This window comes from Gossypium hirsutum, chromosome A04 (assembly GCF_007990345.1).
Source record: "Gossypium hirsutum isolate 1008001.06 chromosome A04, Gossypium_hirsutum_v2.1, whole genome shotgun sequence".
NCBI lineage: Eukaryota > Viridiplantae > Streptophyta > Magnoliopsida > Malvales > Malvaceae > Gossypium > Gossypium hirsutum.
The window spans coordinates 88,564,689-88,580,861 of NC_053427.1; the positions used below are offsets into that span (position 1 = coordinate 88,564,689).

The 16,173-nt window shown below is 31.5% G+C and overlaps 1 protein-coding gene across 1 annotated transcript; it reads right to left on the reverse strand.

Moving 5' to 3' along the window:
• Window positions 1-2,536: 2,536 nt before the first annotated feature.
• On the reverse strand, window positions 2,537-6,547 carry LOC121228290 (probable cation transporter HKT6). The gene is made up of 3 exons (XM_041111727.1): window positions 5,430-6,547; window positions 3,292-3,504; window positions 2,537-2,870 (listed from the first exon to the last, which is right to left on the reverse strand). Exons 1-3 carry the CDS (start codon window positions 6,452-6,454, stop codon window positions 2,684-2,686), a joined length of 1,425 nt encoding a protein of 474 aa, XP_040967661.1. The 5' UTR covers window positions 6,455-6,547; the 3' UTR covers window positions 2,537-2,683.
• Window positions 6,548-16,173: the final 9,626 nt, after the last annotated feature.

Sequence of the window (16,173 nt, forward strand, 5' to 3'; positions counted from 1 at the left end):
CACCGCCTTCTGTTGGTGGGAACCGGTTGGTTGCTTGGACATTACTGTTGGAACAGTGGAATGGTTAGTCATGTTCTGAGCGGTGTTGGATATCGTCGACGGTGAAACCTTTCGGGTTCCGGTGAACAGTCGAGAGAAAGACTTCGGTAGTAGCTTGCTTTTGAAGGAACCTTTCTTCTTTTGAGTAGTTTCCATTGAAAAGGGGTTTTTTTTCTTCTTTTGGCTTGGATTGTACTCAACAATGGATGTGTGTATATATATGTGTGTGTGTGTGTGTGTGTGTGTGTGTTGTGGGTTTCAATGAAGCAGTGCTGGGAAGCATCCAGATGGGACCTTCGAATTTATGCCAAATAGAAAGAGATTTTCCTTTGTCTGACCAGCAAAAATGAATTTTCCTAGACACCCCTGGCTTTCGGTTTGTGCTCTTCATTTGGAAAATTGTTTGATTCGCCGTTGGTAGAATTTTTAGATTGGAATAATATAATTTTTATGCTAAATTTAATATTAAGTAAATTGATTGTTGTAAAAAAATTGAATTTAACTGAATTTTATTAATTTCTAAAGATAATTATTTATTGCGTTAATTTATTCTATTAATTGTGCATAATTGTATAATATGAACTAAATTTATTAAATTAAGATCAAATTAGCAGAATATATGAATATTGTGAGTTAAATTTATTAAATTAAGGCCAAGTTGATAAAATACGTAAACTTTGAGGACAAAATTTGTTATTAACCCAATAAAAAACGTTATTGCTATGATAGATTACTTGAAGTGAGTAAAGTATGATTCTTCAATTTTTTTATAAATAATATTTATATCGAACATAATATGTATTCGATATTTACTCAAATTCAAGTAACAAATTAGGGATTCTTCAATTTTTTTTAAAAATAATATTTATATCGAATATAATATATATTCTATATTCACTCAAATGGGATATGGTCTGTTGCTTGGATTCCATACTTTCGTGAAAACTTCATAGAAAATTCATGGACTGTGATATGTTTTTATTCTTTCTAAAGCAAAAGCCATGAATTTCATACAAAATTCCCAATCAAAATCAAAATTTGAAGATTGACCACTTTCTTTCTTTCTTTTTTAAAAAGGAATCAGTTTGAACGTATTGCTACAGCTCGATGGCATGGTATATTCCAATATCATAATTTTCTTTCTCCTTCAATTTTTATAAGAAAAGAATTTTCTGCATCTAAGAACTAGGGTTGATATATAATTAACTGTTTGATTTTAATGAATTTGAGTCGATTTTAGGTTTGGTTTATAAATTTAATTCTATTTTTGTTTATATATGTTTATCTTTGATTCATGTGTATTAAATATTCTTTATAATTTCATTAGGGTAGAAATGGATAATTGCAACTTCGTTACATTATAAATTATTAAATTATAAATTTATATATAATAAAATTGTATTTTAGTCTTCTTAAAAGGAAAAAAAATTGTTTAGTTCTTTTTAAAAATAAATAAAATTATAAATTAATATTTGATAAATTATATTTTGATCTTTCAAAAATTTATAATTCAATTTCGACCCCTCGAAAAAGATTTTCTATATTCATCCATGATCATGCTTACCATTAAAGGAATGAATGATTTCATTTGCAATCATAACTCCATAGAAAAGTTGTCAATTAGGGGTGAACGTTTGATTGAATTGAGTTGAATCAAGTGAAAATATTTTGAGTTAATCGATTTGATGAGTCATATTTTATCATCCTAATTTGATTTGAAAATTTTTTCAAATCGAGTAGTGTGAAATGAAATTCAAGTCGAGTCGAATCGAATCGAATCAAGTGAAATTAGTTGAGTTAAATTAAAAAATTAAACATGTAAAATTAAAATCTTGTTACAGTATAATTAATTTCATATTAGAGCAAATAAATTTGAAACCGTATATATTTGAAAAAAAAATTCAAAGTAAAATAAGAAAAACAAAAGTAATACTTTAGTATGATAAACTTAAATAATTAATTAACTTATTTAGGTCTCTAAAATTATTATTTTAGAAAATTTTAAAATTTCTTTATATATTTTTATAATTTTTTAAATTTTATAAACATTTAAATTTTTGCCAATTATTTTGAATTATTTTAATTTTTTTGAGAGAGATCAATTTGTTTATTTTCAAAATTAGGAACTAAAGGGGTATTTACACCAATTTGATATTCGAATAATTCGAGTTATTTGAATTGTAAAATTCAACTCGAACTGAGTTTGACTCGAAAAAATCGAATAACTTTATTCAATTAACTCAAAATTCAAAAAAAAATATTTCAATTTTTTCTAATCGAATTAAATTTTGCTTACCCTTATTATCAATGAGACCTTTAAGGTTGAAGCTTTGGGAACTTTAAGATCAATCCCATTGTATGTAAATGTGCAAGTTCGCTTTCAAATTTATTCCCGTTAGCTAGACATTAAATTAGTTATTGAATTAATTATTCAATTTAATGCTTATAATTAAAAACTAAACCATTTATTTAAAGAACATTAATGCTAAAAATTCATATCAAAAGGGATCTGTGTAAAATTTTTACACACATTCATTATTTTTTATACAAGTTAATATTTTAACAATACAACGACGATATTCCATATTTTATTCACATAAATCATACGGGTTGAATTGAATAAATTAAAAATATTTATTTACAGTTATGAGAACTTCCAACCCATGTTGTATCTTTTTAATCTTCCAAATAACATGACTACAATGAGAATAGTTTTGCCTGCATCACTCCATCTCCCCACAAATCCATACCATTTGTCCTCACAATTAGCCCCATCTTTTAATCTTAGCTTGCAATTATAACCCATTGTGTATCCCACATTACCATATGCACTGCACAAGCCATTCAGATAAAATCAATTTATATTCTAAATAAGTGTAATACAAAATTGAGTTATATTTATTTTTCCTATAAAAAATTAATTAGTATTTATATATAAGTATCTCTTAATTTATATTTAAAAATTTAATAAATAAATACATTGTTAACACTGTTAAAATTATTTTGTTAAATTCAAATTCATTACAATGTTATTTTTTTTATTTACAATATTACCAAGTGGATATTTTTCTTATTTCAAAAGGTCACATCAATAAATTTAATAAAAAAATTAACGGTATTAACAATTAAATTTGAATTTTAAAATATTTGAAAATAAAAATATAGAAACTAAATTCTGAATTTGTGAAAAATAAATAAACTTACGGCATATTTTAACAGAAAAAATAGACAGAATTAAAGAGGTGTGCTTACCTGATCACCTCAAACACAATATTGAAGGGAGTGAAATTAAGGGGATCTTCTTTCATACTTTTCCTCTCTGTTATGCAAATAAGAATTACAAAAATGGAAATATAAGCAAGTTGTGATAATAATTTCTTTGCAATTTTTCTTTTTCTCTTTTGTTGTTGATGTTGCTCTTCCTCATCATTTACAAATGGGAAGGATGTATAAGGAGGAAGATACCTGTTCAATAATAAAACAAAGGGGCAAAGAAATTTTTTCAGGGTCAGAATTGAGTTTTAAATTTTTAAAGGGTTAAAATGTTATTTTACCATTGTTATTGTCTATAGTCTTACAAATTTTAGAGGGACTATATATGAAAATTTTCATTGGGGGAGGAAGGTTCATACTTGCTCTGCATTAGAGTATAATCACAAATTATATATGTTTAAATAATTAAAAATAGAATTAATTAAATCAATATAGAATACAGGCGAGTAGAAAATTAGAAATTATTGGAACCCAGACAAAGATAAATTTGGACAGCGCCACTCATAATGAGATTTAAACCCATAATAAATTTGGGAGAGAATTAATGCATGGTGAGACTCGAACATGAGACAATAGTATTCTTAATACCGCAACATTACCATTATTAATAAATGATCAATTTTAAAACTATACATGAACTTTGGTTTAATATGCAATTTTATACATGAAATTTTGATTTAATCTAATTCTCACAAATTATCAACACAATTGTTGATATAACATTATTTTATAGTTATATATTTCATACACAAATAATTATATTTATCCAATGTAAAAATAAACTGATTTATTTATTTCTTTAAATGTATATGACTGAATCAAAATTAAAGTTTCATGTATACATTTGAATCATAATCAAAGTTTCACGTGTGTAATTGTACCAAATCAAAATTTATGTATAATTTTAAGATCTGGCCCTATTAATAAATATAAATGTATAGTTATGGATGAAAATTTATTTGTTTTAAATATGTTATAATTAAAAAAAAGTAAATTAATATAAAATATTAATAATATGTATATGTTTAAATAAATAAAAATATCTTTTTAAAAGAAAAACATTTATTAATTTTAAAAAAATTAATTTCTATGAACAGTAAAAAAAACATGAAATATTAAAACCAAACTATTCACTCACATCCAAAAACTCTTTTAAGAAAACCTTACAATTATTAATTTTGATATTATAAAAATATATTAAGTGATCCATTTTAATAATTTGGAATTATAAAATTAACAACCAAATAATTCTGATTCCATTTTAATTTATAAAACTAACACCCACATGATATAGAAATAAGACTGGCAACCATAATTTTATTTTATTCATAGAAATAAGACTGGCAACCATAATTTTATTTTATTCAATCATTGACAAAGGTTTTCAATTTAAGTCGGATTTTATTTTCCGATTAAATCTTAATTCAATTGATATATGCATTATTGTTAATGTAAGAGGACGTGGATTTGAATGCGTTAAAACGCATTATCCTCCTATTTATGAGTTAAGGAGGGACTATAGGTAATTCTAAATATTAGGTCAAAAACAATGTATAAAACAAAATATTAATTTTTAATCTCCATAAAACTGACAAGTACATCTTAGCTAAAGAAATGGTTAAAATATCTAGGAGATCCCTGTATTATAGGGCTAAATCAAATTTAATCCAGTCCATATGATACAAGACCTTTTAGTTACATTCACCCTCTCCAATCTCTCTTAATTTTAAAATTAAACAAATTAATCTTTCTCAAAAAATATTGGAGCAAATTAATTCATGTCGATTTTGAAAGTGAGCAATTAAGGCATTAATATCTTTCGTCAAATTGTACCAATTTTACTAAGTTTATTAAATCATGACCAAATTGATAGAATGTATAAATTATGATTATTTAAATTTATTATTATACCAGTCAAATTTATGTAAAATTGACAAAAAAATTAATACTGTGATTAATTGTCTTTAGTTGCATACTTTCAAAACTAACATAGATTAAATTATTCTGATTTTTTTAAATATATCAATTTACTTTATATTGAAATTGAGAGGGATTAAAGAGGTATTTTTTATAAAAGAAAAATGCAAGGGCATGTGAAGTGAGAGAGAGAGACTCACATGATGACGGTGATAACAATCAGTATGACGGTGGACATCGCCGGCAGGTTAACGATTGTTTCACCGGCTTGTCTCGTATTCACACTTTGAAACAACACCCCAATTGTTTTCTCGTAAGGATTCAACCCCTTCAACGATTTCGTGTTCCATTCCATGACAAAAAACAACACAACCTGAATCACCACAAACCCAAAAGCTGTGCCGACCAAACAAAACGAGCACCGTGTCGAAACCAAGTGATGGAACCCAATTTCCTTTGTGTTTTTCAACAAATAATCACAATAATCCCTCACTTTATTCACACATTTCCCTAAAACCCATATTGAAAATCTCAAACACGTAGGGAATAATGTGTTACCTAGAATAACAAAAGGGATTATTACAAGGAAGAGACCTGGGTTTTTGTTGAAGACCAACATGTTCTCATTTGTAGGAATGAAACCACAATTGGTGAAACTTGAAATAGTGGTGAAAATTGAGAATGTGAATAGGTTTAGTCCTTTGCTTTTTAGTGTCCTATGAGCATTTGAAACAAGGGATATATAAAGAAAAACCATGGCTATACCTAATAGGTTAATCACTAAAAGATAACCCAAAATGATAAAGCTTAAAAACATGATCGAATGGTGCAACAAATGTTCATCATTATTGAATGTGTTTTGAGCAATGAAAAGTCCAACCATGGAAGTGAATACCTCCCCACCTATGAACATCAAAATGCTCACTACAATGAGTTGGGGATTTGAAAGAATCTCCATTTCAATGGTGGACATACTCGATAATGTGGTTGCCGATACGGAGGTGAAAAAAAGATCAAGATTTCGAAGTTTAGAAAAATTTGTTCTCGGTTTCAAAACATTGAGACCCCAGAAACCCAGCAAAGAAATGATAAGAAGATAAAAATTACGAGTCCAAAATGGATTCACACTAAGGATGTGGCATACTCTATTGAGCTTTGATGAACTACAACCTAAGGGAGCTCTAAAATTTGACATCTTTTTTTGAAAACAAGAAGAGTGGTTCATCTTGATATATCACATTTGGGGAATTTTTTTTTTTTTTGGAAAAAGAGCAAAGAAACTTGTTAGTAAAGATGACAGCTACCCATATTTTATGTTATTAATTGAAATGTTCATCAATCAATACTTTAAATAAGATGTGTAGGTGTTTTTTTGTGAGGAGTTTATTTGTTTATGTCACAGATTATTTTATATTAATAAAATATAAGCAAGGGGGAGCCCAAGTTTGAAAGGTAATTTGGAGGTTTTTTTGATTAATTTATAGTGGTTAGTGCATGAGTTTTATGTATTGTAAAATTAAATGTTAATAACTTTATTTAAATATAAATTCGATATTCAAAACTCAATATAAATTTTGAATTCTAAACTCAAACTACTACCTTGAGAAAAAGGATTGTATGAAACTGTGATTTCACGTCATCCCTATCCGTTTCTAATAGAAGAATGCCAAATCAAAATCTTTCCAAACTTGAAACTCAATATCAACTCTCAACTCAACTCAAAATTCAAGAAAAATATAATAATTATAATTAATATTTAATTATTTTAAAATAAAATTAGTAGTATTTATCTAAATTAAAAATAAAAAAAATATGAAGATCTAGACAAAAATAAATTTAGATAGCATCCTAATATGATGAAATTTTAACCCATAATAAATATGAAAGAGCAATCATGCATGACCAGATTCAAGCATGAGACTACAAAATTATCAAAACCTCAATTTTGCTATTTCAATCATGGCCTCATTAGTTTAAATAAATAAGATTTTTTTTTTAAAAAAAACTATTTTTTTATAAATTAAATGGGGTAAAAAAATGAATAATTGTTTAATTTATTAATTTTAATTACATTTTAACTTATACAAATATTTTTTTTTTGTATTTCTAGAAAAAAGCCACAGAATATTAATGGTGATATTATAAATTGATATTAAATGATTCCACTTTAATCATTTTGATTTATAAAATTACCATAAAAAATAATTCTGATTCCATTTTAACTTATAAAAGTACCACCACCGACATGATATAGAAATAAGATTGGCCCACATAAATTTTGTTTTCAATTTTATTCATAAATTACTAAATCAATTATTAATATATATATTCCGTGCATAAATAATTATATTTATTTAAAATAAGATAAATCAATTTATTAATTTCTTTAAATATATAGGGTTGAATTAATATCAAATTTTTATGTATATTTTTAAACACAATCAAAGTTTCGTGAGTATAATTGTATTAAATCAGGGTTCATGTATTAAATTTCACGTTGAATCAAAGTTTATGTATAATGTTATGATTTGTCGATCTAAGCATCCAATGTTGAGATATCAAGTGAGACAGTGATCATGATTTTTTTTAAAATTCAAACCTAGACTCAGTTTGACTCACACATCCAAATAATCTATTTTATTATTTTAAAAAGGTATAATAATTAATTTAGTTCTTAACGTTTATATTTTTTGTCAATTTAGCTTTTAACCTTTCAAAAAGAGTCAAATCGTTTTTTTAAGGGAAATGTTGACTAAAACATTAAATTTTTAATGATGTTTGAGAGGCAACCTGTGTGGTAGGCTATGTGTATTTTATGATAACATAACACTATTTATTTTATGTTTTACGTCAATAAATAATTTTAACATTTTAGTTCGAATTTCCGTTAAAAAAATTCGATTTTAGTCTTTTTAAAATGTCAATGATCAACTTTAGCTAAAAAAAAAGTCAAATTGACAGAATATCATATATCTACTGTTATAGGCCAAATTTGGGCCGTTTTAAACTACTCAGCCCAGTTACATTTCCAAATTAAACCTAAAACTACCTATTTAACAACCCCATGCCCAAAACCCAAATACAACATAAACCCAACCTTAACCCATCAGACCCAATACAACAAACTCAATAACTAAACCTACCCAATACCTATTAGCCCAACTAAACCCAACACCCAATAGAAGCCCAAGACCCCAAACCCTAGCCTCTCTTTACCTAACCCTATGTTCGGCGCCGCACCAACCTTCTGCCATCTGACCAGCGCCGCACCAACACCAACCCTCTGCCACTGTCACCTCCACCATCCCTCTGTACCTGCAAGAAGGCAGAAAAGAAACAGCAGACAACACGAAATAGGAAAAGTTTGTATTTCATTCGGCTATAAAGCCATCAAAAGAAAATGTAAAAAGGGTTCTAGGAGAAAAAGTTCAATCAAAGAGACAAAGAAAAACCATTCGATTTTTAGCAAATATTACATTCATCAGCATTTAAATACAATAACATCATCAAATCAGAGATTGAAGAAACAAAAAGAAAAAACCTAAGGTAATTCTTTATTTTTAATCATTGTTTTGTTTTTTCTTCCCTACACATAAATACTAAAAACGTTACAAACATATATAGAAAAAATATAAAATAAATAAAAATAAAAAATTAGAAATTTTACCTCTCCGGCCATCGTGTACAGTGGCCGGCGCGGGTGCCGGAGAGGCTCCGGTGACCGGACCCTTGGCCGGAGTCCCACCGGAAATTGCTCTGCCCTCTCTCTCTCTTCTTTTTTTTTTCTTTCCCAACCCCAAATGACTTTTTTTTTATTTAAAGGCTATTTATAGCCCTTGAAAACGGCACCGTTTTGGGTTTAAAACCCAGGGCATAAAACGACGTCGTTTTGCCCTGGGTCGGACCGACCCGACCCAACCCGCTAGGATCCGCGTGTTTTTTTAAGGGAGGGGTTATTTTCGCGTTTAACCCCTCCGCTTTTGTCATAATTTGCAATTAAATCTTTTGTATTTTTTTAATTTGGCCCTGAAGGTTTCCTTGTTTTACAATCTAACCCCTGTTAACGCGCAGCGTTTTGACCAAGGGTAATATTTCAGTTTTGGTCCCTTCAAATCTCTAGCGTGTTCAAATAAGCCCTCTCCTTTCTTTTTATTTTCAAATTCGCCCAAGATTTCGTTTTCATTTCAAATTGAGTCCTTTTTATATTTAAATTCATTTTCATATCATTTTTGTTATTTTTTATATTATTACTGTTTATTATTCCTATTATTATTTATTATCAATGTATTATTATAGCTAATGTCATTATTTCTAATATATATATGTATGACGTACATTTTTAAAATATTATAATATATTTGTACAATATTGTTAGTAAGTTTTTTATATTTTTTTATATTAGGTATACATTATGTATTTATTTTAATAATACATCATATACATACCCTTTTATATTATTCTATATATATATGTTATTAATATCATAATTTGTTGTTATGTATATATTTTAATATTGTTAGATATATATATTTTGTAATATTGTATGTATATTTCTAATACCATTATTTATTATAACATCATTATATATATACGAATCTATATAGTGTACGAATAGTTTTTTTATTATCATTTCTAGTATAAATATATATACATAAATCATATAAGTTTATATACATATCATACATGTTTCCTTATTTTTATTTTTATTAATTATATATATTATTACTATTTTATGTATATATTTTCATCTTTATTACTATTGTTGTTAATCTTAGTATATGTTTTCTGTATGTATGTATATATTTCTTGTATATATATATATAGGTATATATCTATGTAGTATCGTAATAGGTTTTTTATTATTATTCTCAATGTGTATATACTCTGTAAATGTTTTAGTACTATAATATATATATATGTTTTTATTATATATATACATTACGTATACGTATCTTTTCAATATTATATCTTCATATACGTCATATATATTTCTCATGCTATATTACATTTTACATATTATCTTATAAATACATGTATATATATTATTTTTAACTATCTTATGCACATTATTTTTAACTTACATTATGTATGTATCTCTCATATCATTAGTTGTATATATTTTTTATGTTACCTTATATACATATTATCTTATATTATTATTACTAAGTGTATTTTGTATTTGTTCATGATTTGTCTTTATTTCTTTCATATCATTATTATTGTTTTTCTAATGTTCTAGTATTCCATGTTAACATTTTTCATTAATAATGTCATTGTTTGCATCTTCGATTTATTTTAAATTCTTACATTATAAATATATATTTTTTCATGATTTAATTAATAATTAAGGCAATATACCGATTCAACATTAAGCCATCGAATCTCATCGCTATGTTGGATAGAATTTGACGACTCGTGTTAAAACGGTATACCCTTCTCAAAAAATGAAAATATTAAAATTTCTCGTCTTTTCAATTGAATTACGACTGAATGTTATATTGAACTCGTATTTTTTGAAAATCAAGACAACACGTGTTTATAAGATACCAATTTTGGGCGTCGCGAGGGTGCTAATACCTTCCTCGCGCGTAACCGACTCCCGAACCCTAATTTTTCTCTGGATTTTAACGTAGACCTAAACTCAGCCTTTATTTGTTTTAATAAGAGATCTAATAGGTGTCCGATCACACCTAGGAAAAAGGATCGGTGGCGACTCCCTGTTTATTTCAAAAATCAAACGTCAAATCTCAAACTTTTTTTCAATAAATTGCCACAATTAGCGACCAAGCTAAGCCAAAATTTTTACGTCGCTACATCTGGCGACTCCACTGGGGAACCGTATTTTTGAGAGTCGAGTCGAATTAAACGTGTGTTGTCAAAATTTTCAAAATTCCTTGTTCAAATTAATATTTAGTAGTGATCCTAAAATTGTGTTTTTGAAAAATCATGCATTTGCATCGTGTTGTATATATTCTTTTAACTTGTTTTGTCCGGTTGTTTTAAAGCTTTAAATTCTTATGGTTTTAGTTTTGGTTTAGTTTTTAAATAAAACGTAAAGGTTTGTGAGTTTCTCCCCACACACCATGCACGTGCATTCTTGCATAACATGAGCTCTATACCCGGGCTCCGTCCATTTAAGTGAAAGTAAACGCTATGTCTTCGTGAGTTAACTCGTCCCTCCGCACAAGCTAGTGAATACTTTCGGGTTACATATGACTTATGCTTTCGTGAGTTAACTTGTCCCTCCGCAGAGGCATTAGTAAATGTAATCCATCGAATTAAACTCGTGAGCCTGTGATGGGCTACGACTGAGGTTTCATACTAATCTTAGTAGATGACAGTACGGACAATTCGAGTACCTATCTAGAACCGAAACCGCATATAGTGAACAGTACGAGTCACCTAACTAGAGCCATGTCGAACCTTCGTCCGTTAATGGTCACCAAAATAAGTACACGGGAGAAACGCCTCTTGTCTTTCATTTTCTTAACATTTACACCGTTTATGCAAAGGAACTGAATCAGGTAGCTTAATTTGTTTCTCAATTTATAATTGTTGTGGTTACTAACCAAGTTTGTTTGTTTTCATTCTTATTTTACATCATGCATTATAGGCATCATATTAGGAAGGTGTTGACTAGAGATTTGGTTGCCAAAAAATGAGTTTCTAATGGAAGAGTTAATTATACAAACAACCGAGAAGAATGCTGTGGTTCGGGACTAGTTTCTAAAAACTCAGAAAGGAAAAGGGGATAGTCTAGTGGAGGGATGTATTGCTAATCTGCCCGAGCACATAACTGTGAATGTTCGCCAGAAAAACCTTGAAGATTTGGTTCGGGTTTGGAATCAGTGGGACTCGAACACTAGGGGTATCCTCACCGAGAGATATGGAGACATAGCCAATTTGATTGCTGTCAACGTAGACGAACGATTGATTTAAGCCATGGTCAAATTTTGGGATCCGGCTTACCAATGTTTTACCTTCAATCTAGAAGATATGACTCCGACTATAGAGGAGTACGTTGCTTTGCTTCGTGTTGAAAATGCGCAATTCTATAAAGTATAAGTGAAAGAGCCTAAGCCGATGACCTTCAAGAAAAAGTTAGTGAGATTGACAACATGACTGACACATGGGCCAAAAACAGATAAAGAAGAAGAATGAAACCATTTGCATTCCATGGTCTTCCCTACGAGAATTGGTTCTGAACCATCCCGACATGTTGAAAAGAGTGAACCTATTTGCTTTGGCCATTTACGGTTTGATCATCTTCCCAAAAGTCCTTGGACACATAGAAGTTGCGGTGGTAGATTTTTTTGAAAAATTAAAGCAAGGAATCAACCCTGTCCCGACTATCTTAGCCGAGACCTTCAGATCCTTAAACAATTGTAGGAAATTAGGGAAGGAACGTTTTATCGGATGCGCGCAGTTACTCAATGTCTGGATTTTGAGCCATTTCTGGAAAGTAGAGCGCACACCATACCACATGTTTTCAAAAACTTTCGTCCCGTTGGAAGCCTATCTTGAGAGAGAATAGCCAAAGGATGTCACCGAAGAGCATTAGGTTTCAATTTTTCAGAATCTTCGAGCTGAAGATGTAACCTAGAGAGCACCATGGATCCGCCCTTCGGTTCTGTTATACAAGGTTGGAATTCAAGATTGGGTACCACTACTCGGGTTATGAAGAGGAGTTGGATATGCTCCGCTATTAGTCCAAAGGCAATTTTCTTCGCGATAATTCATACCCGCAACTGGAGGATTAGCACAGTCCGAGTTCGCTTTCGCGGGTGAAGGGTATATGAAGAGGATCCGAGACACTGTAAAGTCTTGGAAGAAAATTCATCTCATGGAATTAGCCTTATATGCTGATAACCTTACCCAAGATTACGACATATGGAGAAAGCAATGGGTGAACAGTCAGCAAATCTCGTCAATGAACTACACCGTCTAGAATCCTTTCTCGGAGGAAATACCGTCTGAGCTAGAAATGACAAGACAAGAATTTGAATAAGAAAAGGCTAAGATGTCTCGGGACCTTAGTGCTCTTCAAGAGGAAAACTACCAATTGAAGATCGGCGTTCATATTGAAAGATCTAGAACCGAGAAAGTGCAAAAAGAAGTTAAAGTCGTGAGAAATGACTTAAGGGACCTCCATCTGGAAAATAAAAAGTTAAGAGGCACAAAAAAAATAGTGGGCTGGGCAAGTCGTCGGCAGAATGGAAAGAAGAAATAAGCAACATTAAAGGCGGGATGGAATTTTGGAAAGGAAAAGCGAAGAAAGAGGAGGAAAAGGCTGCGCGGGTTATGATAGAACTAAGGAAGAAGAACGCTGAATATGAAGCTGTGTCTGCTGAGGTAATGACTAGTCGATCTAAACGTCAAGAACTAAAAGAGAGGATACGAGAGTTAGAAAATATGCTGCAAGATCGTCAACAACAGCTAGATACTCTCTTGAAGGCTTTGGAAGAAAAGAATAGTCAATAAGATAGAGACATTCGTGCTTACGAAGAGGGCCTCCAAGAAAAAGAAATGCAACTTAGCTTTTTGATAAATGAAATTCGTGGGGTAGCCATGCACGTAGTACAATTATCGAAAGAAGCTGAAATTCTCATTTGCTAATTCCCTCCAAGTCAAATATCAAACATCTCAGAGTTCTTAGCACGAGTAAAGAAATACGGCGATATAGCTAGGAAGTTTGTGTAATGGCTGAATCAAAAATGGAAAAATATTTTGTAATGAACTCTTTTTATTAACGAAATGCCTAAATAGGGGCTATCTTGAAATCAACACCAATTTCTTGCATTTCCTTCATGATTGGCATTCATTTATGCATTCATTCATTCATTCATTCATTGCATATCCCATAATCATTCGCTAAGGTTAAAATATACAATTCGCAGTTGTAATACCACAAGCCTGGAACCACATCATTCGTATAAAACGCGTCGACAAGCTAGGACAATGGAGGCAGAATTCAATGAAAGAATCGAAAGAATGGAAAGAATCCAAAGGAAATTACAAGAGCAGTTGGCCAAGTCGCAACAAGAGACAAGAGATTTAATGGTGAGATCTCGAGAAGAATCACTCGAACAGAAGGATCAAATGGCCAAGATGATGGAAATGATGTCAGCTTTAGTTAAGGGAAAGGGACCCATGCAGAGCCCTGACGTCGAGGAACCTCGGTCAAGAGTTAATCACAGTCAAGATCCGCTCTATCCCCCAGGATTAACTCCGCCGCACGCCCACGCAACACAAAGAGGGTACACGTAAGGGGAACCCACAGACTTAGAGCAACGGGCGGTGCCACCTGCTCACATAGGGCAAGAAATATTTGTATCCAACCTGGGGGCTAGTCCTGCTAATCCACTCGTTCCAGATTTGGACGATCCAGCAGAAATAGGCAAATTGAAAATCGGTGATCACGAGGTTTAAGAGAAGTATAGGAGCTTAGAGGAAAGACTTAAAGCAATAGAGGGTACTGAAGCATTCTCTGCACTGAGTGCCAAAGAGCTCAGTTTGGTGCCCGTTCTGGTTCTGCCTCCGAAATTTAAAGTACTAGATTTCAAAAAATACGATGGCACGAGATGTCCAAAGGCGTATCTTGTCATGTTTTACCGAAAAATGACTGGTTACATGAATGAAGACAAACTACTCATACATTGTTTTCAAGATAGTCTAGTAGGATCGGCTCTTCGGTGGTACAACCAGCTTAGTAGGGAAAATATCCGATCTTGGAAAGACTTGGCGTCAGCCTTCTGTGAGTAGTACAAGCATGTATCAGATATGGTGCCTGATCGAATGACCCTACAAATGATGGAAAAGAAACCAGCAGAAACCTTTAGACAGTACGCACAAAGGTGGAGAGATATCTCGGCCCAAGTGGAGCCTCCACTGGCTAAGACTGAGATAATAGTCCTTTTCATCAATACTCTGATAGCACTATTCTATGACAAGCTGGTGGGAAGTGCCACGAAGGAATTTGCGGATATTGTAATATCCGGTGAGCTTATAGAGAATGTCGTCAAGAGAGGTAGAATGGAAGGTCAAGAAAGTTCAAGAAGGGTAGTGCCCATGAAAAAGAAAGAACCAGAAGCCCATATGGTGGGAATGGGAAGCCGTTATGCCCCTAATCCATATCCATACCAACCCCGACCCCGAAATTATCCTCCTCCGAATTTCTATTATCCTCCTCAGACCCCTTACTACCAAGCATCACCTTATTCCTACCCTGTATACGCCATGAACAACCAAAGGCTTGTCACTACATTCCCACAAAACACTCTACCCACTCAAAGCCAACCCAGAAATGAACCAAGACCAACAAGGCCCAATCTTGAAAGACCGTAATTCACCCCTATTCCTGTTTCATATGGGGAACTGTACCCAAAACTCCTGGAGAAACAATTAATATCTCCCCATTACATGGCACCCCTTAAACCTCCATACCCGAAATGGTACGATTCAAATGCTAATTGTGCATACCATGCCGGGGACCAAGGGCATTCTACGGAGAATTGCCTTGCCTTCAAAAGGAGAGTTCAAGGACTCATCGATGCGGGCATTCTGCGATTTGATGGTACTGGCAGTACATCTAGAAACCCATTCCCAAGCCACACCGAAGGGAATGTGAGCGCAGTGGGAAAGGAGGACAGATGACAAAGTAGAAGATGGGTTTCTGAAATAAGAACACTTCTGCAGAAAATCTGGGAGGTGCTAGTTGAAAAGGGGTTGCTCTGTCATCTTAACAGAGTATTCGAGGGAAGGAATACAAAAGATCAAAGTTTTTGCGAATTCTATGGTATTGAGGGGCACGATATTCAATCCTACCAAGAGTTCAGAAGATTACTGCAAAATATGATGGACAATAAGGAGATTAGGATTTTTTTATAAAGGCGAAGAGGCCGATAGAGGAGAAATATGAGCCTCTGACCATCAATCGTCAGGTTT